This window comes from Mixophyes fleayi, chromosome 6 (genome assembly GCF_038048845.1).
Source record: "Mixophyes fleayi isolate aMixFle1 chromosome 6, aMixFle1.hap1, whole genome shotgun sequence".
Classification (NCBI taxonomy): Eukaryota; Metazoa; Chordata; class Amphibia; order Anura; family Limnodynastidae; genus Mixophyes; species Mixophyes fleayi.
In genome coordinates this window covers 26,174,721-26,201,361 of record NC_134407.1, presented here as the reverse complement: position 1 = coordinate 26,201,361, position 26,641 = coordinate 26,174,721, and the positions used below count along the sequence as shown (strand labels likewise).

Here is a 26,641-nt window from a genome sequence, read left to right as displayed (position 1 = left end):
TTATGTACTGTATGTCATCTTCTGATTCTGTATTCATGTCTTTAATCTCAATTATTTGTATAAATGTTCAGTCCTTATTACTGAAAATTAAAAATTATATCTAATAGGCATCTGAGCTAGAGAACCCCTTTACAGTTGTTTTTAACGAATCTGTTTGCTGGAGAATCCGGACGACCTGCATGAAGTGAGTTAGAAGAGATATTAAAAATTATACAATCCCTTCTCTGTTACTGAAATAAAACTTGGCAACCAGCAATGTTTACTTTTTTTTACTTTGTTGAAACAATTTTGTTACTCACCCTCAGTGCTCAGGGCCATCTTAACAACATTATGGGCCCCCGGGCAAAGCAGTGCCCCGTGGTCCCTACATATATAGATATGCATGTATAGAGATACAGATATAGATATAGATCTATAGAGATAGAGATAGATAGATGTACTTGCTCAGTGACCCTTGAAGGTTTTTTTTGCAGGTTTTTTCTTTTGCAGGATTATTTATTCTAATTAAGAGCCGTGCCTATGGGGCCCCCTTGGCCGTGGGGCCCCCGGGCACCTGCCCATCGTGCCCAATGGAAAAGATGGCCCTGTCAGTGCTGCCTGCAGAGGAGCTGACATAGTTTATTGCATGTCTATGTATCAATTATGTCATGAATATATATTATTAATGGATTGAATATATCATTTAATATTACCATTCTAGCTATCATTTATCTAGTACATTCTGGAATATGACAGCTAGAATCTGTTTTCCTTTTTAGCAGGTTGTATAAATCGACCCCTGAAAATTAAAATGAAAGAAATTCAAATGTGTACTTTTAGCAGTAATTTTTTTTAAAATATGGCCTTAATATATATTTTCAGACAGCAGGTATAAAGTATCCATACTATTCTTCTAGCTTTGTTCATTACCAGACATTATTATAAACTTACATATGGGGGTAAATGTATCAAGCTGAAAGTTTTCCGGCGGGTTTGAAAAGCCTATCAGATTCTAGCTGTCATTTATTTAGTACATTCTACAAAATGATAGCTAGAATCTGATTGGTTGCTATAGGCAACATCTCCACTTTTCAAACCCGCCGGAAAGCTCTCAGCTTGATACATTTACCCCCATATGGTGAGGTTAAAGTCAGTATTATAATGTAAAATCCTCTAGGGATTGCTCGTGCAGAACTCCTTTGTCATGCATATTCATGTTGTAAGAGGCAACAGGCATATTTTAGGAGACAGTCACATTTTCCATTTGCACATGAGCTGATCTTAGCTTCCACGTAATGTAAACTGTGGAACAGATTCTGCAGCCAGAACCCGAAGATATATTTATAAAACAGTCTGTGGGCTTGATAAGCAAAGAAAGTGTGTGGGAGATTAACGATATAAAAAGGGTCATTAATCGCTGCCTCCTTCAAGGTATCCCTGTGCCTGAGAGTGGAAGACTAGTGTGGAACACTGAAACTTCAGATATATAATGCACAGTAGTTAATGCCCTAATCTGCCTCCCAGCAGCCTCTGCGGAGGCAAGTTTAATGCATAGAAGAAGGATTAGGGGTAGGTCAATCCTCACTAAATATACCCATAGGCAAACTGAGCGGGGTTTCTAGTGCCTGGAAACCCCCCTCCAAGCCTGGGGCACTGGACCCTGCTTCCGCTTCACACAGCTCTGCTTGAAAAGGGAGAGCTGTGTGCACCTAACAGTAGTGCACGCAGCATTGCCCATGTATATTATGGGGATAGGAAGAGTTGGAGAGCAGCCAAGCACTGCCTAAAACTATAGCCACGCCCACATGCATGCTGGTCACACCCACTGGTGACATGATGTGGAAACCGCCCTCTACAAATCCTCCGTTTGCCCCTGATACCGGGGCTTGCTTTAAAACATTGGTGGACCCTGAGCAAAACTGTAGATAGTAGAACCCCATACCTCCTACCTAATGGAGTAAAACTGATAAATACTATATTTGTAAGTGCATTGCATTGTCGCTGTTGTCACCTTTAGGCTACGTTCTCACACATGGGCTTGGAAAAACTAAAAATGCATGAAAACAAACACATGCTTTATCTTCTTTTTCACGTTATGTGCATTAAAAATCATAAGCACAATGGACTAAATCGTTGACAGCTATTTTCTATGTTTCATATGCCTTCATGTGTTTATTAAAGCATGCCTAGCACATTAAAAGTGGTTAGCCGTGAATGACCCGTAACTGCTGACGAGTAAGGAACCCAAATTCACTGTGATTTAGATGCACAGATGGGCTGTTCTAGACCTAAATGGACAGAAATCACTGAGGGCCTAAGCACAAATAGACTGCCGATCCCGATGTCTACATCAGAATGGGAGCCATCCAATGCCGAAAGTGACGGACGGTAGCTGACTATGTGCACTAGTTCTGGATAACCCCTTGCTCTCCAGGTATTGTGAAACTAGTCCCAGCTATTGGCTGGCAAAGCATGCTGGGACTTGTAGTTTCACAACACCTGGAGAGCCACAAGTTGTCCAGGCCAGATGTATACAGTCATCGTTCAATCGAGATAGTGGGGCCCTGTCTGATCCAGATGGTCGTTGACCGAATGTTCAGAACTTTCTATGTACGTGTATGGCACAATCCAACAAAGATCCAATCGGGGGCGAGCGGCTGAATTGGCCAGTGTGTGACAATATTAAATGGGCATTAATCCTCACATTCTATATAAGTCTATTGCCCGATCCGAGCTACAGAAATGTATTAAGTAGAACCTGCTTGAATGTACATGGGGATATATATAAGCAGAGAGCGTTTGTACAGTAATAAGTTATCAAATATGGCAAGAAAAGGGGTTAACACTAAGTACATAGCAATATACAGTACTTTGCGTCAATAAAGTCTGTTTTTTTATTCATTTCATCTTCATCTATTTATTTCCATAGTGCGCGGCTTAGAAGGAAACTTGTGTCCAGTTAGGTAATTAAAACAGAAAAATGTTCTCACGAACTTTCTCTGACACCTTCTGGCCTCTTCTCCTCGCTTACTTCAAAAACAAACTTCTCCGAGATTTTCTTGTTTTTCTCCGTCTTCTTGCTACTGTTTTTGGCTGAGGAAACAAAGACAGTTGTGTTATTACAATGTTGGCCATTATCTCATTAAACAAGGCTGAGAATAGCCTCAGACACACCACATCTGCACAAGGCAGAAAGGAATCTCTGGGATATGCCTGTGTATTGCAGGGCAAATGCCAATGGTATTGCGCCTGTAAATGCCTATTTCACCACTAGTGCCTATATTAATATACTTTGACTTTTAAGTGTTAAAATTCACGATAAAGGCAAAAATGGCTATTTTTGTATGTTTGTGTTATAAATGTTAGAGAGATACTTGTACAGGTAAAAATATATAATCTATCAGAGCACAGAGGACTTTACACCGCCTTTTAGAAATACACACACAGCAGTAATGGAGGCTGCCTCAGATTCAGCAGTCACATAGATAAGTAAAGGCTTACTTCCTAACTGTCCTGATTGGTCAGGACACACAGATTAGCGGGCCTTAAAGGGGGCGGGACTTAACTGAAAAGTAGGTGGAGTTTTTGCCCATTTCTGGGCTGAGTTTGGGCAGAACGGAGTCTGGGCTTATTTTGTCCCACTTTCGGAATTTTAAAAGTCGGGAGGTACGGCAAAGGCAAAACATAACAACATAGTTGCCAAGCTTGGCCTCCGGGAGTCTCGGGGAAAAGGTGGGCGTGAGGAGGCAGGGCTCTGCGAATCGCGTTATTTTGGGCCAATATAATGCAATTCTCCAGGAATCACAGCATGGTGGCTCAAAATCTGCCTACTTCACTAGGAAGTGGGCAGAAGCAGGAGAATTTCTAGCTCTCCCGGGAGTCCGGGAGAGCTACCTGGAATTTGTGAGTCTCCCAGACATTTCAGGAGAGTTGGCTAGAATGCACAACAGAGCTGCAGATACTCAACAGACTAAACTTGCAGAAGGCACAAAACACTAGAAATAATCATTATTAAACCTAATAAGACAGCATAATACATCAGAAGGGCTATGGTGCTATTGAATGATGTTACCGGTTTTGGTTTTTCTCCTGCTCTGAAAGGAAGTTTACTGCACATTATACAAAAAGAAAAGCAATACAAACAGTGGATAAATGTAGATGAGACTTTTACTATAGATGGCATGGCAAAGTAATCTTTTGGCAAGCATGCAGCAAAAACGAAAGTAGCTATATTCTAAATTAGTTCAATATCATAATTATTCATTTCTATTACAGTAAAAATATAAATTTTGCTAAATTTAATACAATTAATAATTTAAATTATATCAGGCGAGACCGGGTCAACATGATTTTTTTTAAGAGTTAGTAGTATGGCCTTTTTTTTTACATCTATGGTGCTTGCCAATCCTCAGTATGGTCATAACACCACAGGCTCTCAGTGTTTGCTGAGGTGGGTGGGGCTTGATGAGGTACAACCCACCTCCTCTTTTTCCATTGGTATCTCCCAGGAATGAGGTAGGGAATGTAGGTAATTATGCTGCCCATGTTACAGGGCGAGAGCAGATCTGCAGAGCAAGCGGGTGAAGAAGGAAATGGTTCTGCTGATGTGTGTTTGGAGAAGGGGGTTAAAATCTGAGAGCAGAGGTGGAGGAAGTTAAAAACAATGCTGTGGGAAGATTAAAAGATACTATTATCTATATGTCTTTTTTAGGATGGGGCACAAAATATTTCTTTCCGTACCAATACTCTTATTCTTCATGCTGGTTGCAGCTTGTAGTATTCATTTTTTAAAAGTTCTAATAGTTACCACCTTTGTTCCTATCTTATGTTTTTGTCTCATTAGTAAAATTGGAAATGATTCATATTCTTACCAGACTATGGGGTAAATTTATCAAGCTGCGGGTTTGAAAAAGTGGAGATGTTGCCTATAGCAACCAATCAGATTCTAGCTGTTATTTTGTAGAATGTACAAAATAAATGATAACTAGAATCTGATTGGTTGCTATAGGCAACATCTCCACTTGTTCAATCCAGTAACTTGATTAATGTACCCCTATATGTCAACCTTCTAGTTTGTGTGATGGATGTAATTGTCAGCATATGTTCTTATTCTGTAACAGGTAAGCGTATCAACATGCTGTTGCTACTCCAGTCATTATCATCACCTTGGTTTTAATTGTAGTTTTAGTTTTTCTAAAAAAATATATATTTTAAAAATGGTGAAACCTAAGCTGGTAGTGGCAAAATCAGGGGGACAAACAGTGTGGGTTCCCCTTGAAAAAAATGCTACCATTACAGGCTGGTCTGATGACACTACAACAGGTAAACCTGCAGCATTTTTGTGCTGGTGCACTACATGTCTCAGCAAGCCCTGACATGACTAAACTGTTTGAGTATGCTGGTACCTGTAGAACTACAGCTACCAGCATAACCATGGCTGCCACAGTATGCTGGCACTTGTAGAACTACAAGTGCCACCATGCCCTGGAATCCAAGCCCTGGAACACGTAGTACACTAGTTAAAAATACTGTAAAATAAACACGCACTCACCATGGAAAAATTACTGTGTTAAAAATAAAAACTCCCTCACACACCCTCCTTCTTGCGTCCTGCTTGCAATCCATTGGGAGAAAAATTAAAAACCCTGTAGAGCACCGATAACATGCTGCTAGTGGAGCCTTGACACAACTAACAGCCGGGCAGTCTGTCAACTTCTAATCAATACAGAGTGGCTTGGCTTTGATTGGTCAGAGCATGGGGAAGCCGCTCTGTATTGGTTAGTAGTTAGCAATAAACTACATTCTAACACTGAAGTTCATTGATAAAATGTATCAATTTGCAGTGCATATTTATGTAAATCCCACCCAAATTAGCATCAGCCATATTACATTATTGGCAAGCAGCAGCAATTAATTTCTGATTTTCATTCTGATTTTCATAACTTCCTGGATAACAGGTTTCCACTTCTCTGGTTCTGTAAGCTGGGTGAAACTCTCAGTGTATTTCCTGATTGTGTATCAATAAACACATGTGCATTGCCTATTTTCAGTTGCAATTCCCAGTATCTGTTCATATGGGGAACATTAATGATAAGAGATTGCAAATGAAATAATTCAGCTCTACAAAAAAAGGGTGCTCAAGAATCATTCATTCCCTGTGCCACGGAGGCAAGAGGGGGGAGCTTTTAACAAAGAAACTGCCACTAATAAAACCACGTTCACACTGACCTAAAAACCCGGGTCGTGGCTCAGTGTGAATGAGGATCCTGCATCTACCCGGGTATGATGACCCAGAAATTAGACCTGGAACTTTTGCAGGGTTATTCCCGTGTAGCCGCCAGTGTGAACGGTGCTGCTGGGTTTTTCAACCTGGGTCTCACCAAAAGGAGCTGACTGGGGGGATCAGCCAATCAAAGCTCCTCTTGTGATGACACACTTATTGCCAGGGCAGACCCAGGTTCAGTATGAACAGGGTTGACACCGGGAATTTCCCGGGTCCAAGGTGCAGTGTGAACAGGGTCTGATGAGCTGCTTTGTGACACGCCAATATCCTGGGTTCAAAATACCGGCATATTGCCAGACGGCAGTGTGAACGTGGTATAACTCACTTTTCCTACATCGGGTCACTCCTGGAGTAAGACAGGAATAAGGTGCTATATATACAAAAAATTACAGTCAGTGCAGTTTTAAGAAATGTTATGCATTTTTGTCCATTCATTTGTTTGAATTTTTTTACATGCGCACAGTACCACTTCTCATGTATTCTGGTCCGGTATGCTGGCACAGTACCACTACTCAAGTTATCTAGTTCTACATGCTGGGTCCACTTGCACAGTACCTCTTCTCATGTAACTTGGTCCTGCATTCTGGATGCACCTGCTCAGCAGCAGCTGTCACAGGCAATCACACTGAAAGGTTGGCAGCTATTAAGCTGTCAGTAAACCGGAAATTCTATATTGCAGAATACCTTGAAGACATTATTTTACATTTTCTATAATATTGTGCTGACACACTGATACCAGCTCTGTCAATCAAACCCCTACTGTGTGTGTTACATATTATACACGCCTGAAGATCTTTATTCGTTTTAATTGCATGCCTTGTCACCCATAATTACGTCTGTCTAAAAGCTCTGAGTAATGTATAATTGTAAAATTACTATGCTCACCACCATAGCTATTTAGATAGACAGACATCCAGTCTCTGGTGACTAGTGTATAGCCGATACCCCATCTCTGGTGACTAGTGTATAGCAGACACCCAATCTCTGGTGACTAGTGTATAGAATATCCCCAATCTCTGGTGACTAGTGTATAGTAGTTCCCCAATCTCTGGTGACTAGTATATAGCAGATCCCCAATCTCTAGTGACTAGTGTATAGCAGACCTCCAATCTCTGGTGACTAGTGTATAACAGACCTCCAATCTCTGGTGGCTAGTATATAGCAGACACCCAATCTCTGGTGACTAGTGTATAGCAGTTCCCCAATCTCTGGTGACTAGTATATAGCAGATCCCCAATCTCTAGTGACTAGTGTATAGCAGACCTCCAATCTCTGGTAACTAGTGTATAGCAGACCTCCAATCTCTGGTGGCTAGTATATAGCAGACACCCAATCTCTGGTGACTAGTGTATAGCAGACCTCCAATCTCTGGTGACTAGTGTATAGCAGACCTCCAATCTCTGGTGGCTAGTATATAGCAGACACCCAATCTCTGGTGACTAGTGTATAGCAGACCTCCAATCTCTGGTGGCTAGTGTATCGCAGACACCCAATCTCTGGTGGCTAGTGTATCGCAGACACCCAATCTCTGGTGACTAGTGTATAGAATATCCCCAATCTCTGGTGACTAGTGTATAGCAGATCCCCAATCTCTGGTGACTAGTGTATAGCAGACCTCCAATCTCTGGTGACTAGTGTATAGCAGACCTCCAATCTCTGGTGGCTAGTATATAGCAGACACCCAATCTCTGGTGGCTAGTATATAGCAGACACCCAATCTCTGGTGACTAGTGTATAGCAGACCTCCAATCTCTGGTGACTAGCATATAGCAGACACCCAATCTCTGGTGGCTAGTATATAGCAGACCTCCAATCTCTGGTGACTAGTGTATCGCAGACACCCAATCTCTGGTGACTAGTATATAGAATATCCCCAATCTCTGGTGACTAGTGTATAACAGACCTCCAATCTCTGGTGACTAGTGTATAGCAGACACCCAATCTCTGGTGACTAGTGTATAGCAGACCTCCAATCTCTGGTGACTAGTGTATCGCAGACACCCAATCTCTGGTGACTAGTGTATAGAATATCCCCAATCTCTGGTGACTAGTGTATAGCAGACCTCCAATCTCTGGTGACTAGTGTATAGCAGACCTCCAATCTCTGGTGACTAGTGTATAGCAGACCTCCAATCTCTGGTTGCTAGTGTATAGCAGATCCCCAATCTCTGGTGTGGGACACAGATACACTTGAAGAGCTAGTTGATCATGGAGCTTGGAGCTTGAACACAAAGAAAGCTCTATGTTTTATTGGGGGTTTTTTTGCAGGCAGAATCTCATCATCTCGACACGTCATATTATGCCAGTGCATCATTCTGTCTCATGTCACATTAAGGGCCTGAGTTTCATCTGCCCCTGACCACCAGCAAATAAAACCACTTTTTCAGTCGTATCTCCGACTACAACCCAATCTTAATCTGTATTCAATTGCTCAAACACCCCCATCATGTGTCTTCAGGCGTAAGTAGTCGTAAGTGCTAAAAAGTCGCAGCTGCGTATGTTCAAAAAATGCAAAGATACACCATGTAAAAGGGGAATACACCTCACTCTGAATCAGACCTAAGTGTGTTAAGTGTGAGTGTTGTGTATGCATCTCACACAATAAAATGTGAACACCCTCCTTTATTAAACTGAATATCCTGCAAAAAAAGAAAATATCGGGGCACCTCACTTCCCATCCCCCACAACAGAACTAGTCTGCATAAAGTGAACCAAAAAGAATCCTGGTTTTGGCTGAGATCAGTAAATTCCACTGATTCTAGCCATTAGCTCCTTACACACCGATTCCACTTCCTACCTAGACTGTATTATTCTCGTACAGTAGTGGCTGAAAGAGTTATTATACCACTGTACTAGCCGACACAAGTGATATATTATTATTCAGTCAGCGTCCTGCTGATGTAGATGGGATTATGTAAGGAAGGTCTGACTTGCTCATCTGTATTTCATTAAATAGGAGTCAGGTGGTTTCTGTTAGAGTGAAGTGTATCGGATGAAAATGTGTGATTTGGTTGGCTGCAGCGCAGTTCTTGGATAGGATGGCAGGCTGGGGGTGGATGGAGCGTTAAATGTCAGGAACAACAAGAAACTGCAACACATTTTAAAATTCCCAATACCAACCCATTACTCTACTGTAGGATGCCCAGTCTCTGCAGGTAGACATTTTACGGCACCCGATTTGTGCCAGCTTCCTAGTATACGGGAAGCATTGGGCACAGAGCCAACAGATTGCTGGAGGGTGGCAATATTTAGGGTGGGGAACCCCATTATTTCTAATGATTTTTGAAATTACATTTTCTATGCTCTACAAAAATCACAGCAACTATTTTCATTTTATATTTCTAAAATACTGCTGAATCTGACTCATCCCTCTAATTGGCATACTTAAGCCACTGACTTTGTGCAGGAAATGCCAGCTTTAAATGGAGGCGAAAGATTGAAAATGGGTAACTAACGTAAAAAGTAACCATTTTTGCAACAAATAGCAAGTAAGGTATACAGGAAACAGTCATAAATCAATTACACCAGAAAATTATAGTTTGTGGCAACGGGATGTCTTTGAATACATATAGGCCTTGGAGGATTTTTTGATGGTCGCACAGGGGAAGAAGCAAGCCGGGGAGTGACAGAGGAGGAGGTAGGCATGTCACAGCCTGAGAGCCAACCACCATCTTAACCTCACTACCTTTAGCCTGTTACACAATTTCACACAAGACAACTACCCCCGGAATAACATTGTTGTGTGACAGGATCATTTAGCTTATGAGTCACCCTACCTTTGCAGTCTGGCTGGGCCAAGATGCAAAATGTATACTTAACCTCATGTGTCAATCTCCCATTGTCCCATAGATTGTAAGCTTGCGAGCAGGGCCTTCTCACCTCTTTGTCTGTTTTACCCAGTTTGTTTATTAGTTTATTACGTTTGTCCCCAATTGTAAAGCGCTACGGAATATGTTGGCGCTATATAAATAAATGATGATGATGATGATGATGAGGAGGAGGTAGGCATGTCACAGCCTGAGAGCCGCAGAGTTGCAGAAACCAGTGCCAGAACAGTTCCTGAGTCTGCTAAAAAGGAAGAAACACTCAGTGAGAGTGATTACTGTTTGCATAAGTGCCCTAAACACATGCAGAGTAGCAGAGAGAGCACACAGCAGTTAAAGTCTGTAGGAGATGAGAAGATCTGCACATCCCCTAGACATAGTTACAAGTTTTACAGAGCAAGCTGCACTTTTAACAGGGAGAGCTGCCAATCTTACAGACAAGGCTGCCACTTTAGTCACAAAAGCTACCAATGTAACAGGAAGAGCTGCAAGATTGCTAGCTGTCAGACTTCCAAAGGGAAATTACAGTCCAAGAGGGCAATCTGTCACTACAAGAAAGGAAGCTGCCAGGGGTCCTCTACAAGCTGCAAGAGGAACAGAATACATCCAGGTCCAGCCCTGAGGAACATAGGGAATCTAGAGCTAACCCAGAGATCCAGGTCCTTACCAGGTCGAGAGCTGTTCCAGGTGTCTGCTGCTTGACCTGTCTCTTTGCCATTGTTCCAGGTTCCTACTGCTGTACTTGTTGCCTTTTGGATAGAAGAGTCACTGCAGGCCATTCCAAGTTTTTGGTTCGTGCCCTCCAGGTTTCCAGAACTGGTCAGTGTCTACTACATTTGTGAGTAACCTGCCTAATTCTGCACTACACCAGGAATGGAGCCATTAACGTGTGTTACAGACTGTTTGCGGCAGAGATACATCCTTGCATTGCTGTACACTGCTGGGACTTCTCCTCCCTCTATCCATGGCACTTAATAGTGCTTATTGCCGAAGGGACTACTCAGCGTCTTTTCCATTGCCCTTATCTACATCTGTTCAAGAGCCAGTATTGTTTGGTGTGTGATGAATCTCCAGTTACCCTCTAGAACTGGTTGTAACACCCGCCACAGTACGTTCTTCATAATAATAATGTTGAGACTACACCTCGCATTATCATTGTCTTCTTCTCTACTGCAGGTTATATTCAATTGTCGTTCTTCAGAGTTGCTACTTTTCATATTATTATCATTTAGGTTGTAATACAGTTTATTGCTACCTTGTTTTCTTCACATTTATGTCCATTTGTGGTGCAGAGTGTACATTAGAGTTATCTTCATAATTTCATCCATGCCTCCTGTATTACATTTCTTGTATCAGGGTGTACAACTGTAGGTGAATTAAGAGTAAAACCGCACTTTATCAGCACACTAGCCCGTGATTTAGGCAAAGAGTACTTAAGTGATGTGATATTGATATACTCATTCTTCTTAAGCTGGGTACACACTGAAGAATTTTTCCGACCGAGGTGTTATCTCAAGCGATTATACCTACGACTGAAGGTCCGATCAGTCTGACGATTCATGCATACACACTGACACGATTTACCTTCAGATCTGTGCTCTTCATCTGGTCCTTTACCTGGTCCTCCAGTCCGGAGAATGACAGCACAATATTCATCCATTCACTACTGTTACATTGTCACACTGATTAAAACCGCCTTGTTATAGCTATCCACATGTCCTAACGAATTTCGTTAGCATCTGTGACTCTCAAATTAAATAGTCTGTCTCAGAACGAACAAATTAATTATTCCTTCTACAGCACTCTCTACATTTATTCACTCATCATTCAGTGCTAACATCGGCTAAAAAGAGCCAGACTCTGTAAACTCTATGGAGATGGTCAGCATGAGTGCATACACACTACATGATCGTTAGGTGATTGATCGGAAAATATTGAACGGTACGACCAACCAAATGAAGCGATGATCGGCACTTTGGGACGACTTTAGATCATCGTGTCACTATAAACACTCACATGATATCTGACCAAACGGTCGGATGTCGGCTGATTTGTCCAATTATTGGACAAAATCCTGTAGTGTGTACCCAGCTTTACTCAGAGCTGAGTATATTACCCTGAGTCATGTAAAGGATCTTAACAACATTGCTATTGTTAAGACGCTATTGAAATTGGTAATGTCAATTGCATTCTAACAAAGCAGAACATAAGTCAGAATAGGAGCGCGGAGCTGGGGGACGAGGGTGTAGGATCGCTGGCCGCCCATTGCCCACCACTGAAATAAGCCCTATTTATAAAAATTATGCAATTCAAATTTCTATCAGCTTTTGGTAGCATCTTCCTCATACAGTACATTATACCCATACAATACTGTTTCTAGAAGACACCAGATTGTGTAGGTCTGTACATTTTACACTGTACAGTACATGGATAACTAAATAAACTTTAATGGTCTACAGCAGGGTTGTCCAAACTGCGTCAGGAGTTTTGGTTGTGGCAAGGGGGCAGCGCTGTTAATGAAAAAAAAAATCCTGCCAAAAAAAAAAAAAGAAAATACTTACTTTGCGGTCACGTCAGCTGGCGCTCCGGCTCCCTCCCTGGTCTCTTCCTCCGTGTGGCGCTCGCAGTGAATGTCGGGGGTGACATCATCACACCCAACATCCATTGCGTAGCGCAGCACAGAGGAGTCACCCGCGCGAACTATCAGCAGCAGTGAAAGATTATCCAGTATCTTATTGTTGTTACTCTGAATTTGGACTTTCTGCACCATGCAATTATGAACTAGCTGTGTTCTCTGTATGTATCTAATATAAATATTAAGAGATAATTGTATTTATAATATTTTAAACCATTTTAAATGTGCAGTGCTGAGTAGGGTGAAACTATCACCCACTGTTACCCTCATCGGAGGCTGCTCCATGAGCCATTTTTCCCACCACCCTATCTTTAATTCTCTGTAGATTTCTATTAGTCCTCCTGATGCTCCTATATCGGTGACCATTTCAAACTGGTCAATAAAAAAAATGATTCATGGGTGCAGAAAGAGAGGGAAAAAAAGTTTTTGCCATTTAATTCCCCGAACCCCACTAAGGGGCAGATGCAGGTAAGTTAAATTATAGCTGGTAATGGGACTACTGCTTTAATCATGATTCTGCAACAGGTTTCCTAACCCTTACTAACTTCATTTCCAAGTAAGTTTAATATGTTAACTATGTTTTTTATGGTTTTTTGGATGATCAGCTATCGTTAGTGTTAGTGTATTTTATGTGCGGCCCAAACCAACTCGTTGTCTTCCAATGTGGCCCAGGGAAGCTAAAAGGTTGGACACCCCTGATCTACAGTATACAGCCACGATCTTAGCAGACAGCCATTCACCTTTACATTGACATGAACATTTTATCCATAATTACAAAACATATGTTAAAAACAAGTTCACCATCATATATTAATTATTTGATGAACCCAATAAAAATGCATCTTGGTTATTGTTAAACCAACAGAAAAATGGAGTTATAGTCTGTGCATTTGCTTTTCCTAGAATATTTTTCTGGTAGGATAAATATACGTACTACACCTGCAGGATTATAATACTGAGGAAGTGCGGAGCATGACCGCAAGATTCCTTTGTTTGTATTTATACAAATGAAATTATATACGTAGCATATTGGGATGTATGTGGCGTTCAGTGCCCAGGGGAGGGCTGGCAAAGGGGGATGGGGAGGGGGAGAATTGGCATTGCCCTCTGAACCAATTTTGATTTTATACAAGTTCTGGCAATGTGAGTTAATGAGTTAAATGTGCTTCCTTCAGCGCTGCACAGTCATATCAGCATTGCACAAACACTGTACACAGCAATAATGTGGCTATAAATACTGTCATGCTATTCAAAACAATAAGGTAATTTGCATTTATTTAAGTGTAGAATTATCTCGATAAACACAATCAATAGCAACAGATATTGTATAAATATTGCAGTAATCCCTGTTCACACAAGCTTACATATACTTCTAGCACTCCACAGCAGACATCCTCTATAGACCAACCAGACCCAAGCTTACATATACCTTCAGCACTCCACAGCAGACATCCGCTATAGACCAACCAGAGCCAAGCTTACATATACTTCCAGCACTCCACAGCAGACATCCGCTATAGACCAACCAGAACCAAGCTTACATATACTTCCAGCACTCCACAGCAGACATCCGCTATAGACCAACCAGAGCCAAGCTTACATATACTTCCAGCACTCCACAGCAGACATCCGCTATAGACCAACCAGAGCCAAGCTTACATATACTTCCAGCACTCCACAGCAGACATCCTCTATAGACCAACCAGAGCCAAGCTTACATAAACTTCCAGCACTCCACAGCAGACATCCGCTATAGACCAACCAGATGCCTATGTTTTAAAAAAAATCTTGTTAGCACTCGCCATAGCAGCCTCATAAATCATTTAATGGCTGGGGGTCATATGACTAGACAACACATTGCTATCTATATCTATTATATCTCTTTTCGGACCACTGTGTATAGATTTGCATACTATGTCCTTAGTCAGACCCAACAAGGAATACATTTGTTCTGATGGGTTTGTGCTGATGGGTTTGTGTTGATGGGTGTGTGCCAATCATGTGCAAGTTGAAAAAGTTAGGAGAAAACAATGCCTATAGCTAGTTAGACCCTCCTTAATTAATGAGGGTAAGGGGTCATTGTTGATGTATTTATTGCATGTGTCATAGTTGTGTAGGTTGTAGTTCAAATATCAAATACATTTTATCACTTTACTGTGACTTAGGCATATCTTGTGCCCTCAGGTTAGGCAAACAGCACTACGCTATAAAAAGCTCATGCCACCTCCAAGGTTGGCACAAACCTCTGCATCAGTAAATAAGGGAACAGTCTCTGGTTCTCGCCATCTCCATCCAGTTAGGATTTTAGAAAGAACCATATCTTCTTTAGTGATCTTACACAGTTCCAGGGGCTGGGGTCATTATTCATAGGAAATACCCTGATCTAGCCGGTATTATAAAAAGTTTCAGTCATCTATGAACAAAGTGTCACCTTGCTTAGAAAAATCCATGTACAGTTACACAAGGATAGGCAAGACAGCATGAAGCAGGTGTGGGAAGCCACAAAAAAAGGCAAAAACAACTTTACTGCTCCGTGGTGCCGTGCAGTCCATTTTTATATGTCCCACACTGGCTAAAGACAGAAGAGCAAAACAGTATGTGATAAATTGCATTGTTGTTCATGTGGCCACTAAATTTTGCAAATTTCACTGGAGGAAATTGTCTGTAAGTGTCCTATTCACCCACACAGCAGAATGACACTTTCATCGTCCCTGTTCTAATAGTTCCGTGAAATTTTATTTTCAAATACAGTGCAGAATAGTGAAACATAAACAGAACTCGAACATTCTATGTCCGGAACTTCGCACCCCTCACTAACCAGACATCAATTGTAACAGTACTACCTAAAAATAGGTTGTTTAAAAAGACACATTTTGTCTCTTGAAAACATATTTTGTACAATAACTTTTGAAGATCATTTTGCCTAATTTAAATGATAAACTACAGACTTAAACTTTTCACCCACTAATATATAATAAATTAAAGTCACCCAGTCATTATATTGTGAGCTTGTTTAAACAAGTAACCATTCCCTTTATTTTCAACCTCCTTGTCTGTCATTTATTTTGTAATAAGATGCCCTGAATACACATCACTGCAGAGCAGTATGTTGGGATTTTATTAATAAAAGATAAAAATAATAATCAATCAATATAATGTGTAGGTTCAGCAATAAATTCTTGGAATTCTTTAAATTTAAGGATAAAGTACTTCTGCTTGACCTCCGAGTTAGAACCCAAGCAGTAGATGAATAGCTTCAGGATATAGGAGTTTGGTAACTTACTGTATAGACTGTTATTCTTAAAGGCAATTACCTTGTTTCTGCAAATGTGACTTCTCTTCCTTCTTGCTGATTTTCTTAGATTTGCTGATATCCTTCCTGGGCACGGGATAGATCTCTTCCCTAGTATCCTGGCTCTCATGTATTTCTTCCATTATGGGTTCTGGGGGTACCTCCACCTCTCCCAGGGGTGTCTGTAGGTCCTCATGGTCCAAATAGGAGTAGAAACGGTCCCTTGACACAATATCTTGGTGATAATAGTCATGCTCATCAGAAGGTCTCGCCAGGGTCCTTTGCACAAGCAGGATCCCCCAAATCCAGAAAAACAAATCAAGTTTCTGTGTCATTTCTTGATCTCCTTAATTGTCTACAATACAGATAAAATGGGAGAATCTGTAGCTGCTTAAGACGAGAGGGAGTTAAAAGTGTCATGTAGAGTTCAAGAAAGGAAAAGCGAAATAATTAAGGTGAAATGAAAACACTGATGCATAATAATACTCTAGTATACTGATTCACAGAGGAGTTTAAGATGACAGAGATGTAATAAGAGAACTTCATGCAAGTTAGTACATTTCTCTGCAGAGTGACAGACTTGTAAGAGAGATGTTTCATCAATAACAATAAGTCAAGACCTACAGAACTAACAGTGAGTTTGAGACTCCAGTGACAGTGTCCTTACCCACAGGGGCTGCTGTGTCCTGAGAGATCACTCACGCAGACGAGGTCTCAGAATAGGTAAGTTGAGGCTCTATTTCAGGAGGCTGAACTCTGGATAAGCACAGAGTTTGTCTCTTTTGAGAGACTTCTGCATCTTCAAGTAGACCCAGTTTAACTCTTTCTGTCTCTCTCTCTCTCTCTTACGCAACAGACTCTCTGAAGCCCCAAGACAGTATTTAAACTGTGCAGAGACTTGAATGTAATAAGGCTGTGTGTGGTGAATAATTGCAGCCAGTTTCTTTCCACAGTGTAGTGAGGAAGAAGGGGCAGGTATGGAGTATGCACAGGGGCTGTCCTGCTACTGAATTGTGCTGTTTGCAGGCAGCTTGGCCAGGCTGAGACAGGGGAAGGTTCATGTGTCAGTGCCTGGGAAATGCTAAAATGATTGACTGCATTCTGTATATACAGATAAGGAAATGAGGAAAAGTTGAAAGAGTGAGTGAAGAAGTTGTGTAACAGTGCGTGAGAGGGAATAATAGGAGATAATAAGTAGACATAGGCAAGTGCAGGAGTGGATTATAATCCCACTCTAGACTACTTAATAAAATATAAGACAGACCATTGCATGGCCACATTTCACTCATCCACCCTTGTTTTAACCCCTTTTTACAACGCTGTGTTATTTGTTGGCTTTCCCAGGGTAGGATGTATATACATACCTACCGTCATAATTTAGACTGGGCAGTCCCTATTTGGGGGTACTGTTCCGCCTTCCCGACAGCCAAGACTTTGGTCCCCACTGTCGAGAATGTTGGAAGGTTCAGTGCAGTGAGTGAGTGCCGTGTGCACCTGCCACTGGATCTGACTGCATGTCAGTTTTTAGGGGAGGGGTGTTAAAGGCAAGCAAGTTATTTTCAGGACAGGCGTGGCCACCAACATTTAATTTAATAACATTGAAATATCTTCCGGGGACACTTTACTTCTGACCAGGTGCACCCACATGTTTTACACCTTGGAGCAGTGCAATCCCCATCATTTCATGTTTACTCATATTTCCCAACTGTAATTCAGTTCCACGGACATTCCCAGGTTTTAAAGGTTTGGCCATGGAAATGTCCCTATTTTTCAGCATTGCCCAGCTGCACAATAAAATGAATATTTTTATGCATGTTAGATGCCATTCTTATCATATATTCATGTTATTACTTGTGAAAAATATTAAGTCATAAAACATCTACTAGTAAAAATGCAATCACGTTAAAGGACCCATATTAAGAGGCATCTATTGGTGTACTATGAAAGAGATATCTAATACATTTGTATATTTATATATATATATATATATATATATATATATATATTCAAAGTGGCTATATTAAATAAGCAAATGGTCCTTTTTATACATGGATGGGCAACGTTGGAGCAGTGATAGAAGAGAGATGACTATGCTGGTAGAACTTAAGTGCCTGCTGTAGAGTTGCAAGTATGCTCATTTGCGTAGCATACAGTACGTGTTTTTTGCTCTGCGCATTACCATACAAAAACCTCCACCTATGGAGAGATGCAGGCATCCACACTTGCGCCTTCTTGTGCCTGAAGAGGTGTGACGGGGAGGGAATGGATATTTTAATATAAGGGCATGTTCACAGAATAGATAGCCGACGCAGACACAGATTCATCTTTTACAGTCGATATTATTTGCACCAGCCTAGGGAGATGATGATGATGATGATGAGCTCTAGTTAATGGCTTCTGATTGGCTGATTGCAGTTTCACACCTGAAACAGCTGTGTGCTTTCTTCATTGTCAGTGCATATATTATAGGATTTTGTATGTGTATTCCTAAAAATAAATTCTTTCATTCATTCGCGAAAGGAAGGTTTTATATGCTGTATTATGTGAAGCCTATTAACAAGTGTGTTGTTCCTATTGCTGGTTCTGTGTAAGTACACCTGCTGTAAATCTGGCCCCCATGCTTGCAGTTTTGGATGATACGTCGGACTCGGCTTATGGGTTGAAATACGTTATTTTTGTGTGCCCATCTTTGGGTCGGAATTTGCACCCAAGTTACATTCAACTCTGTATCAGGAGCTGAATCCACAGTTAGTCTACACAAGAGTTCCCAGGTCACATTATGTTTTATCCAGAAAATCCTAACTGATTCCTTATGATGTCAAATGCAGAAAATCAGTCATAGCAATCGGCAGCATGGTGGGTATCTGACACAAGTGAAGAAGGGGTTAATATGTTTAAGGCGTGTGTGATAGCTCCACCGCTTTCCCACATAAGGTAGTCATATGCCTTTTCTAAAGCCTAAAAGGCTCAGTGTCAAGTTGTCAGTCCTGAAGGAAGGATTGTGCTCTACAAGCCCATTCTCTGTTAATCCTTTGTCAGGCAGTGTTGTTAATTAAACCTGATGATCCTGACTCACTTCTGTGATGCCGATTTGCTGTGATGTTGTTCCTGTACTGAGGACCTAACAAAAGTCTCTGGCTCCAAATTTGTTCCTTAGCTTCTGCCTTTCACAAGTTGGTGTAAGAAGTGGGATTGAGTAGCATCTCAATCTGAGGGATGCAAGAGATCACTCCAACATGGAGACCACTCAAGGAGCTCCAGCAGTCATAAATGGAGTAAATTACCAACCAGACTCAGGATCATCCTTTATCATTCCAACAGGAGAGGACATTTCATTAGGAGGAGATACGGGATATTAGAGCTGAAACAGTACCACTAACTCTGTCCTCCCAGAGGACAGTGTCTACTCTGATTCTTAAGATAAAGAAGGGAGATGATCCTTATGCCTATCTAGCAAAATTTGAGAGTGTTGCCATGAACCAGGCCTGGCCCTTAGAATTCTGGTCAACCTGTCTGGTACCACTTTTTAATAGAAGAAACACAAGGGGATATACTATGGGAATTTGGTGTTTGAAGACAAGTCAAGACTGCTATTCTTCTCTGCATACCACTCACCAGTGTTTACTGCGACTTGATAAGCCTTGGGCCTTTGCACAACAAATGTGTAACTATGCAGATAAGTGGCAAACTCAGATTGCCAGCTAGACATTTGACGCCGTGGTCCTGGAACAATTCATTAAGTGACTTTCACAGTGTCTGGCTTGGTCCAATTATATTTTGCTGCCTTCATTCTCTTTGTGAAAATGTCATGGCTGCGGATTTGGTGCTAATTCAACCAAGGCCAGCGTCCGGTTCTAACATTCTCTGGAGGGGCTCATCATGGCACAGTCAAGAGTTCATTTTATTGGTTCTAGATTTTGCCACCACATGACCAGAAAGTTTCCTGCCATGTTCTGCCACAGCCAGACAAGTCGCCAGCGGGTTAATAGAACTTTTCCCCTCCTAGTAGCTAGGCCACATGATGTCCTCACAGGCCAAGGCACAAATTTAATGTCTGCACTGGGTCCTGAAACTGTTTACGGTCATGACAACAGTTTACCATCCACAGCTTGATGACCTAGTCAGGTGAAATAATTGCACATTGAAGGTAATGCAATCAGCGAAAAACTGGGATGAATGTCTCCCTTTTCCCACTTAGCGGTCCCCAACGTCCCCAATTTTCAACAGTTTTTTTCCAGGATGAGCTGTTATATGCAGGGCCGGATTAAAGGAATGGAGGCCCCTGGGCTAAGGGGGCCACCATTCCCTAGTGAGGGCCCCCCCCCCCCCCCGTGATCCGAGCTGCTCCCTCCCCCCCTGCGGCAATTACCTCCTTCTCCGGCGTGCTGTACGCTCTTTACTGAGAAGATCTCGTTAGAGTGAGACTCACGAGATCTCCTCAGTAAGGAGACTACAGCGCGCCGGAGAAGGACCGCAGTGAAAGTGCTCAGCAGCACTGATCGCGTCGGGGACGCCCCCGCCCCCAACCGATCAATACTGCTGCTGAGCACTTTCAAGGGCCCCCTGGATGCCATAGGCCCCTGGGCTGTAGCCCAGTTAGCCCTATGGTTAATCCGGCCCTGGTTATATGACAGGAAGCCTCAAGGTATCATCAACTTTTTGAGAGAAACATGTAAGAAGCAACGCATTAGACAAGAGAATGTCCTACAGTCTGTATTGAATATGTAAAACCAACTAATCTTAAAATTGGATAAATGAACACTGAACACAGAGATCAGTTATACAATCGTAACACCAGCTCTTATGTCTTTGCCCCAGTGTCAAAATCTGCATTTCAAAAATCGTTAGAGATTGAAGTCCTGACTGTTTGCCACTCTAGCTATCCAAGTCTCAAATGTATGAAGCTGCAATTAAGCAAAGTTTCCAGAGTTTGCTTTAAAACCACCAGATACAACACGGTGCTTCCTAGCTACGAGATTATTAAACACATCACTGTTACACTGCGGGTTATCACCCGCGATTTGCCGCAATTTTTAAACTCTGAAAAAATCGGAGCTTGATACATTGACCCCCTGGAGTGAGAAGGAAGCTTTTTTTGCCCATCACTTTATAAATGATAATTATCTTGGACCTTTTCTGCAACCTTTTCAAGTCCTCAAAAAGAAGCACAGCTAATGTCTTTATCAATCTGGCGCATGGCAGTTGCAGGGAGTCTTTAGGCTGAGGAGAGATAAGGACCACCTTTAAAAAATCTGCCTGGCTTATTTCTGCTTTGCCCCAGTTTAAATAAATGTCCCCCAATATTTTGTACGACAGTCCTTGCAGACTCAAACAAAGGCTCTCCCTATGTCTGAGAGGTACTTATAATCCCAAGAAAGTGTGTTACCATTTTCAGGATAATTTGTATACGCACAGTTCTCTTGTAGGCTATATATAGACAAATCAATTTGGCTTTTGACACACATGCCATAAATGATCTTATACAGAAAAGGGACTTACAATTATTTTTATATGGCACTTCCAGGCACAGGTTTACTGCCCAGCAAAAAGCGTAAGATTTTTTGGCGCCTGACCTAAGACAAAGGGGGTTGACACTGCAATTTCAGCGAGGGTCTCTGGCTAACCTATCAAGGTCATTGTTATATAATCAGCGCTCTTAACCACCGCACTACGGATTCTCTCTGTAGAGTACATAAATGGGACATAATTACTTTTTTATACTTACAGAAATGGCAGTGAAATTATTACACGTGACTACCCCAAGATTAGTGTGGCTCCACACACTCTCTAGGTGTTAAAATAACCTAATGGTGATATTTTCATTGCGATTAGTGCACTGCCACACAGCCTAACTCTGAAGATGAGTATGATCCAAAGAACATAAACATCTGCAGCTCAGATACCACATGGAGACAACGGCAACGATCGCACAGCTGCATGCAGACTTTTTCCAGCTGCTGTGCATCAGACAGAGTGGTCCGCTCCAAGCCCCCAGAACCTATCCAAAGCCAAAAGAAACATTTACTGGCCCACAGCCTCCGGCTCCGATAAGCCAGCTGCTCCAAAAGTCATTAGAAATGCAATCACAACAAAATTCCCCAGATTCTCGAAATAAAACAATAACTCCCCCAAACGAGTTTCCTGCTACTAGACAAGAATGAAAATATCTCGGTGTAGAAGCAGAAAGCTTAGCGCTGGCTGGTCAACCACTGAAACTAGGGACACACGAGATACATATGCTGCATGCCTGTATAGGAATTAGCTTTGATGTATGGTGTCATAGTAACATCTAAGGAAATTCAGCATCTTATGTTAGATGTTGGCTTTAAATGGCCAACGCTAATTTTAACTTTTACTAATAATTTCCACACAAGTAGTTCAACAACTGATAACTTCTATTCTCAACAATTTTATCTATTTATTGGGAAAATATGTAGGGTGGATTTTCTAAACTTTCTAATAAGGAAAAGTGTAGATGTTGCCCATAGCAGCCAATAAGATTCTAGCTATCATTTGTCTAGCAAACGATAGCTTTAACCTGATTGGCTGCTGTGGGCAACATCTCCTCTTTTCCTTTTTAGAAGTTTTATTAACTCTCGCCCGTAGAGTGTGTCTATTTTGTGACATAGCCCTGAACCACCAATTCTTTTGTCGTTTGTTTTGATATGAGTATTATATAAAGGTAGTTAGACAAGGAAAAGTGAAATACTTGGGTCACTGAGGGACACCAAGCAAACTGAAACAAGGGCTTACACACTTGCGTGGCTCATCATACAAATAACATCATACATAAAAATGCTGGGCTGTTGTGGTTGCCTATACCTTTGGCTAGCCTGACTGCAAGAGGAGGCCTCAGTGACTTTGGTTTGATTGTTGGAGCACATTTGGCAGTGACTAATACAGCCCAACTTGAGGATTATGATATCAGTGCATTAATTAGAAGTACAAGGCAATACAGGTGACTAGCAGATCAATGGTCTGTGTGTGGTGTGAGTAGAACAGACAGCTTCCTCCTACAGCTCTCCTACCTGGCGAACTCTGAGGAACCTTTAGCCAGGGAGCGAATACGGCACCAACATGGAAGTCAGAATATAGTTGCATTTAGTGCATGCTAATATATTATATTCACTCCCGGGCAGAGGGAGCATAGAGGGACATAGTACACAAAGAACTATGTAAAAAACAAACCTGATAGGTCCTCTTTAAGGGCTCTGTTTAAAGGGCTGCACAGAACTGCATGTTCTCTTCCCATTTTTACCATTTGTTTACCATCCAATTTCCTCTGTGTTAGGCTTCTGGGATTGCAGTGCAGAATCTACTGCGTAATAACTGAATTCAGAGATCGTCCTGTTCTTCTGTTTCCTTCCGCGTCAGACTGCTGCTATCACAAACAGAACACCCTGCAAATGATCCCTACTGTTTTCCTGGTTGCTATGCCGGCGGTCCTGCACAGTGATCTCAGCGTGTCTCTGGCATGACAGGCAGAACATGGAGAAGACAGGAATATAGACGAGTTCTTGTGTTTTTCATTCTAAATAAAGATGCCCCCAACACGCTAAATAAAAATGTAGTTATTGGCGATGAAACACTTTCAGATCAAATAACATTTTACATATATCACCCTAAAATGATTAATTACAACTAAAAGTCCAATCTAATAACAGTTGTAAGTGATATCTAAAGATGTCTGTATGATAGATTGGGTCACAGTCATTTACATAACAGTGATGTCTGTGTGTCCCCACTTTTGAACTTCCCATGTGTACACATTGCTTTTTATGTACTGAGCACAGGGGTGTTTGCCCCCATCCAAAGAGGTGGTATTGTCGTCCTCTCTTGATGCTCCAGTCACCTGTGATCTGACTCTGCAGGAAGGAGTGCGGGGGACACCAATGACCTGAGCTCCTTACTTATTGCAATCAATGTATTAGGCCCTCAATGCTTGACAGCTTGAATTGGGGCAGGAGAGGCAGGATGATGTCACCTCTCCTGGTGATCATGACGCAACTCAATGCAAATCGTGTTATCATGCCCCTGCTAAGTGATGATGTGAATGCATTATTACGCAGCGGGTGGGGGGGTTGGTTTATGATGATGCAAATCATGTTGTCACACCCTCTGTACTAGCTCCTTGGACCTCCCTATTGGCATCTCCCAATAGATAGGTAAGTATTATTATTATTACCATTTATTTACATATCGCCACTAATTCCACAGTACTGTACTCACCCACATCAGTCCCTGCCCCATTACAGTCTAAATTCCCTAACACACACAGACACAGACTAGGGTCAGTTTGTTAGCAGCCAATTAACCTACCAGTATTTTTTGGGGAGTGTGGGAGGAAACCCACGCAAACACGGGGAGAACATACAAGCTCCTCACACATAAGGCCATGGTTGGGAATTGAACTCATGACCCCAGTGTTGTAAGGCAGAAGTGCTAACCACTTAGCCACCGTGCTGCCCAAGTATGGCCCGAGGATACTTCCTCTCCTTTCCCTCCTACACAACACTCATGCTGTCACCATGCTGCTAGACAGTAATTGGAGGAAGGAGCACATGTGACCAGAGCAGTCGGACGGGGAGTAGAAGAGCCATGAGGAACGGCCCTTTTGGAGCAAGACTGCGTTATATGAAATTAATGGAACGCTGTGCGCAACAAAAACAGACAAATCTGATACGCTTTTGTGTTTTGGATGTGTGAGCCGGACTCATTTAATTTAGGAACATTCATGATGCACATAAGAAAAGTGCTGGAACACATGGCAATAAATCAAACATTTGCTTTCTCTATCTAAACTGCCCTAGAAGACTATGTTCAAATCTGCTGAGTTATAGCACCTGTTTTACTGTGCACCAGTTATAATAAATGTCCCTCACCGAGTTGAAGATAGCTGATATTCCCACCTCCATTCCCACTCACCCAGTTCTCTACCCACCTTCCACATAGTCATGGACTTGCAGTTCATGCATCCACGTTGGTCTGGAAGAAAACTGGAAACATATTTTGCCGTCCTCTCCATGTACAGTGTGACTGTGCTGTAAAGTTTAATAAGGTTCACACTTATAAAATGGAAAACTGAGACATGGAAATAAGTGCGGAGGAGTTACTGCACTGCCATACTATTCCCTGCGTGAGAAAGGCTTGTGTTATATGAATAATTGGAAACAAAGTCATCCTCTTTTATTAATACTTACTCTAGAAAGCCCTTTACTGGCAAAGCGCTGTTTAAATTCCACATCTTGTTTATATCAGGGCCGTGAGCTCAGTCGTCTAGGATTATTTGGTAAAGCTGGGATTAGGCTCATTCAGAGCTGAGAGGTGATCTTCTGTACTGCAGACAGTAGCACTAAGAGACGACACACCTAACCTGCTCAGAAAATGATTTTTCACAAACTGCTCACAATGTAATTATAGTCTTTACTATATATACATATATATATATATAAATATATATATATATATATATATATATATATATATATATATATATATATATATATATATATATATATATCACACTGATCAGCTACAACAGTATTAAAACCACATTGATTTTCTTGTTGCAATAGCACCTGCCTATGGGTGGGATATATTAGTCAGCAAGAGAACAGTCAGTTCTTGAAGTTGATGTAGTTGAAGCAGGAGAAATGGGCAAGAGTAAGGATCTGAGCGACTATGACAAGGGCCAAATTTTGATGGCTACATGACTGGGTCAGAGCATCTCCAAAACGGCAGGTCTTGTGGGGTGTTCCCGTTATGCAGAGGTTAGTACCTACCAAAAGTGGTCCAAGGAATGACAACCAGTGAATCGGCAAGAAGGTCATCGGTGCCCAATGTTCATTGATGTGCGTGGGGAGTGAAGGTTGGCCCGTCTGGTCCAATTCCACAGAAGAGCTACTGTAGCACAAATTGCTGAAAAAGTTAATACTGGCTATGATAGATAGGTGTCAGCACACACAGTGCATCGCAGCTTGCTGTGTATGGGGCTACGTAGTTGCAGACTGGTCAGTGTGCCCATGCTGACCCCTGTCTATGCTGAAAGTGCCTACAATTGGCCCTTGAGCATCAGAACTGGACCATGTAGCAATGGAAGATGATGGCCTGGTCTAAAGAATCAAATTTTCTTTTACATCATGTGGATGTGAATATGCATCATTTACCTGAGGAAGAATTCACATCTCACATCCTGCACCAGGATGCACTATGGGAAGAAGGATGGATGGCGAAGGCAGTGTGATGCTCTGGGCAATGCTCTGCTGGAAAACCTTGGTCCTGGCATTCATGTGGGTGTTAGTCTGACACAGGGGCGAATCTAGACTTTATGTTTAGGGGGGGCGATTTTGCATAATCATGCCCCTCCTTTGCTCTGATTGGCTGGCCTGCGTTAACCCCGCCTTCCGCCCGCGATTGGCCCCGCCTCCTCCCGCTGTGGTCGCAGGCTGGGACCACTCTGATTGGCTGGCCCACATTTAACCCCCCCCCCCCCCCCCGCTTGCACTTAGCCCCGCCCCTCCCATTTTAATTGGCAGCTGGGACCTAGCTTTTTGCTGCTAGGGGGGGGGCGAATGCCCCGAGCGCCCCCCCCCCTGGATCCGCCACTGGTCTGACATGTACCATCTACC

The 26,641-nt window shown here is 42.1% G+C and overlaps 1 protein-coding gene across 2 annotated transcripts in view; it reads right to left on the bottom strand.

The window, feature by feature from the left end:
- Positions 1-25,032, bottom strand: part of CPXM2 (carboxypeptidase X, M14 family member 2) — a 68,900-nt gene extending 43,868 nt beyond the window's left edge. The window contains exons 1-3 of one of the 2 annotated variants that reach the window (XM_075216077.1): positions 24,955-25,032; positions 16,036-16,368; positions 2,974-3,072 (exon numbers count right to left, since the gene is read on the bottom strand). In XM_075216077.1, the coding sequence (XP_075072178.1) occupies positions 2,974-3,072; positions 16,036-16,348 (412 nt within the window). In that variant the 5' untranslated portion in view covers positions 16,349-16,368; positions 24,955-25,032. Of the gene's footprint in view, positions 1-2,973; positions 3,073-16,035; positions 16,369-16,680; positions 17,089-24,954 lie in introns of those variants that run through there. The other variant, XM_075216076.1, reaches the window with a different exon arrangement.
- Between the last annotated feature and the right edge of the window lie 1,609 nt (positions 25,033-26,641).